This window comes from Lathyrus oleraceus, chromosome 4 (assembly GCF_024323335.1).
Source record: "Lathyrus oleraceus cultivar Zhongwan6 chromosome 4, CAAS_Psat_ZW6_1.0, whole genome shotgun sequence".
NCBI classification, from domain to species: Eukaryota; Viridiplantae; Streptophyta; class Magnoliopsida; order Fabales; family Fabaceae; genus Lathyrus; species Lathyrus oleraceus.
This window is the reverse complement of record NC_066582.1, coordinates 302,070,039-302,073,180: the sequence shown is the minus strand read 5'-3', so window position 1 is coordinate 302,073,180 and position 3,142 is coordinate 302,070,039. Positions and strand designations below refer to the sequence as shown.

The following is a 3,142-nucleotide window of genomic DNA, read 5'->3' as shown; positions in this document are numbered from 1 at the left end:
TTTCTTGGCCTGCAAGTCAAGCAGATGGAAGATTCTATCTTTATATCTCAAAGTAAATATGCCAAGAATATTGTTAAGAAGTTTGGCATGGAGAATGCAAGTCACAAGAGGACACCTGCTCCTACTCATCTGAAAGTGTGTAAAGATGAAAATGGTGTCAGTGTGGATCAAAGTCTCTACAGAAGCATGATAGGAAGTCTGTTATATCGCAAGCAGACCTGACATTGCCTTCACTGTAGGTGTTTGTGCTAGATATCAAGCTGAACCAAAGATGAGCCATATAAACCAAGTGAAAAGGATCCTGAAATATGTCAATGGCACTTGTGACTATGGGATGCTATACACTCATGGATCTGAATCTGTGTTGTCTGGATATTGTGATGTTGATTGGGCTGGAAGTGCTGATGATAGGAAAAACACATCAGGAGGATGCTTCTTCTTGGGGAACAATTTAATATCATGGTTTAGTAAGAAGAAAAATTGTGTTTCTCTATCTACTGCTGAAGCTGAATACATAGGAGTTGGAAGTAGTTGTTCTCAACTAGTGTGGATGAAACAAATGCTGACTGAATACGATGTCACGCAAGATGTCATGACATTGTACTGTGACAACCTGAGTGCTATAAACATCTCAAAGAATCCTATTCAGCACATCAGGACAAAACATATTGATATTTGTCACCATTTTATTAGAGAACTCGTGGAGGATAAGATTGTAGCCTTAGAGTATGTTGCTACCGAGATGCAGTTAGCTGATATTTTTACAAAGGCCTTGGATGCAAATCAGTTTGAAGTCCTGAGAGGAAAACTAGGGCTTTGCATTTATGAAGACTTGCAGCAATTAATATGGAGTGGGAAAAGTAAGCAAATCAGTGTCTATGTGGCTAAAATAAAGTGCCCCCATTATGCCAAATCATCACCTAGTTTTGGAAATACCATCTATTACGTCTTCACACGCTACCCCCACAACTTCACTACCTACTCCATCTTCCTGCTCCTTCCTCACACACCTCTACTAGGGAAACTACACTTTTTCCATAAAAACTCCAAAATGTCACAACATCAAAATACTTCTACTTCAAAAACTACTAAGTCTATTCAAAAGGTTAGCGCTCCTTCCATGGACATTTTCGATGATGAGATTCTGGATGTGGTTCCTCTATCAGTTATTCTCTGTGAGGTCCTTAATTTGAACCATCCCATGGATGCCTCAGCTTCTGCATGCCCCAATCAAGGTAACATCTCTAGTATCCCTTCTGGCTCAATTCCTGCCACTAATTCTAAGGAAGATATACACCACACTGATCGTGTTATAAGAAACCTAGTCATTAGAATCCTTAATGAAAGACATTCTCTGAAGGGAGTCTCTACTCCCCTGTCTAAAATGTACCCATCTCCTAAGGTTGAACAACATAGTGAGAAGGATGACGATTTCTCTAGTTCTGAGAAGGACATGGCTGCTGAAGGGTTGTGCTCTCTAGGGCAAACTGTGTCTGATAAAGGAAAATATGTGGCATCTAAAATTGTCGATGCTTCCCACTCTAAGAAGCATGATAATGCAAACGATGTGAATGACCTAGAGGATGATAGGTCTGATGATCAAGAGGATAACTTACTTCATCATTTAAAGCCAAGTGTGGCTAAATGCACGAAGACTCGAAAAGGAAGATCTGTGGCTGAACTTATGTCAGCTAGAAAAGCTAAGAAGACTGTTGGTATTGGGCCCTCCAAATCTTGGAGCAAGGTTGAAGTGAAGAAGAGGAAGGTTAGAGAAGATTCTGAGTCTGAAGAGGATGTTGAGGAAGATATCCCTGTCATCTCTCCTGTGAAGAAAATCATTGTGAGGAAGTCTCATGTTAAAGTTGCTGCTGTGCACTTGGATAACATGTCTTTCCATCTTGAGGATGGAGCTGCCAAGTGGAAATTTGTGATTCAAAGAAGGGTGGTTGTGGAAAGGGAGTTGGGAAAAGATATTGATGAAGTCAAGGAGGTCATGGACCTGATAAAGGCTGTTGGGTTGTTGAAGACTGTGGCTGGGTTCTCTCAATGCTATAAAGGTTTAGTTAAGGAATTCATTGTCAACATTCCTGAGGATATTGCTGATAAGAACAACAAGGAATTTTGCAAGGTGTTTGTGAGGGGTAAGTGTATCACATTCTCTCCCACTGTTATTAACAATTTTCTGGGAAGAAAAATTGAGGGTGCAGGTGAATTAGAAGCTACAGACAATGAGGTTTGTAGACAGATTACAACTAGGCAGGTGAAATGTTGGCCTATTAAAAAGCATCTTCCTGCTGGGAAGTTGACTGTCAAGTATGCTATATTGCATAAAATACGAGCTGCAAATTTGGTGCATACCAACCATATTTCCACCATTGCTAATACCCTTGGAAGGTTTATTTTTGTTGTTGGAACCAAAGTGAATTTTGACTATGGTAGATTTATATTTGAACAAATCATCAAGCATGCATCTACTAATGCAGTTAAGCTGCCTATTGCCTTGCCCTCTATGATCTGAGGGATTATCCTGAATCAACACCCTGGTATTCTCTGCTCTAATGACTTACCTAGTAGAAGAAAACCTGCTCTGTCTGTGCACTATAAACTGTTTGAAGGCAGTCATGTCGAGGATATTGTCATGACATCTTCCATGAAAAAGCCAGCCTCAAAAAGTGGAACAATTGCTGAGCTTAAGGAGACTTGTAAAGAGCTGGGTGAAGGGATAAGGGTAGTAACAGCTAGGAAACAATCGTTGGAAGCCTTGATTGCAAGCTTGGAGCAAGCTGAAGATGAACATATTGAACATGCTAAGGAAGCTGAAGCCCACACCTCTAGTGAGAGGTCTGCAAACAATGATGAGTGTCGCAACGCAAAAAATAACCGGCGGGAAAAACACAGAGCCGCCACCGACGTTATTCATCCTCTGACGGAAAGGGAGCGCAGGACTAACCTAAGAAAGGGAAAGGAACGGTCTTACGACCAGAGATTGCAAGGTACGGGAGTCGGTTACGCAAGGGGAAGGTATTAGCACCCCTCACGTCCGCCGTACTCGACGGGATCCACGCTCAAAAGAATAGGAAAAGGTTGCTGATAAACTGCTCAAAGAAATTGCACACACTGGAATAACAAAACAGGTGAAAGA

General features: G+C 41.3%; 1 protein-coding gene across 1 annotated transcript; it reads left to right on the top strand.

Annotated features, from left to right (window-relative positions):
- Positions 1-742: 742 nt before the first annotated feature.
- Positions 743-2,518, top strand: LOC127137213 (uncharacterized). The gene is made up of 2 exons (XM_051063695.1): positions 743-2,057; positions 2,208-2,518. The coding sequence occupies exons 1-2, from the start codon at positions 743-745 to the stop codon at positions 2,516-2,518; spliced, it is 1,626 nt and encodes a 541-aa protein (XP_050919652.1).
- Positions 2,519-3,142: the final 624 nt, after the last annotated feature.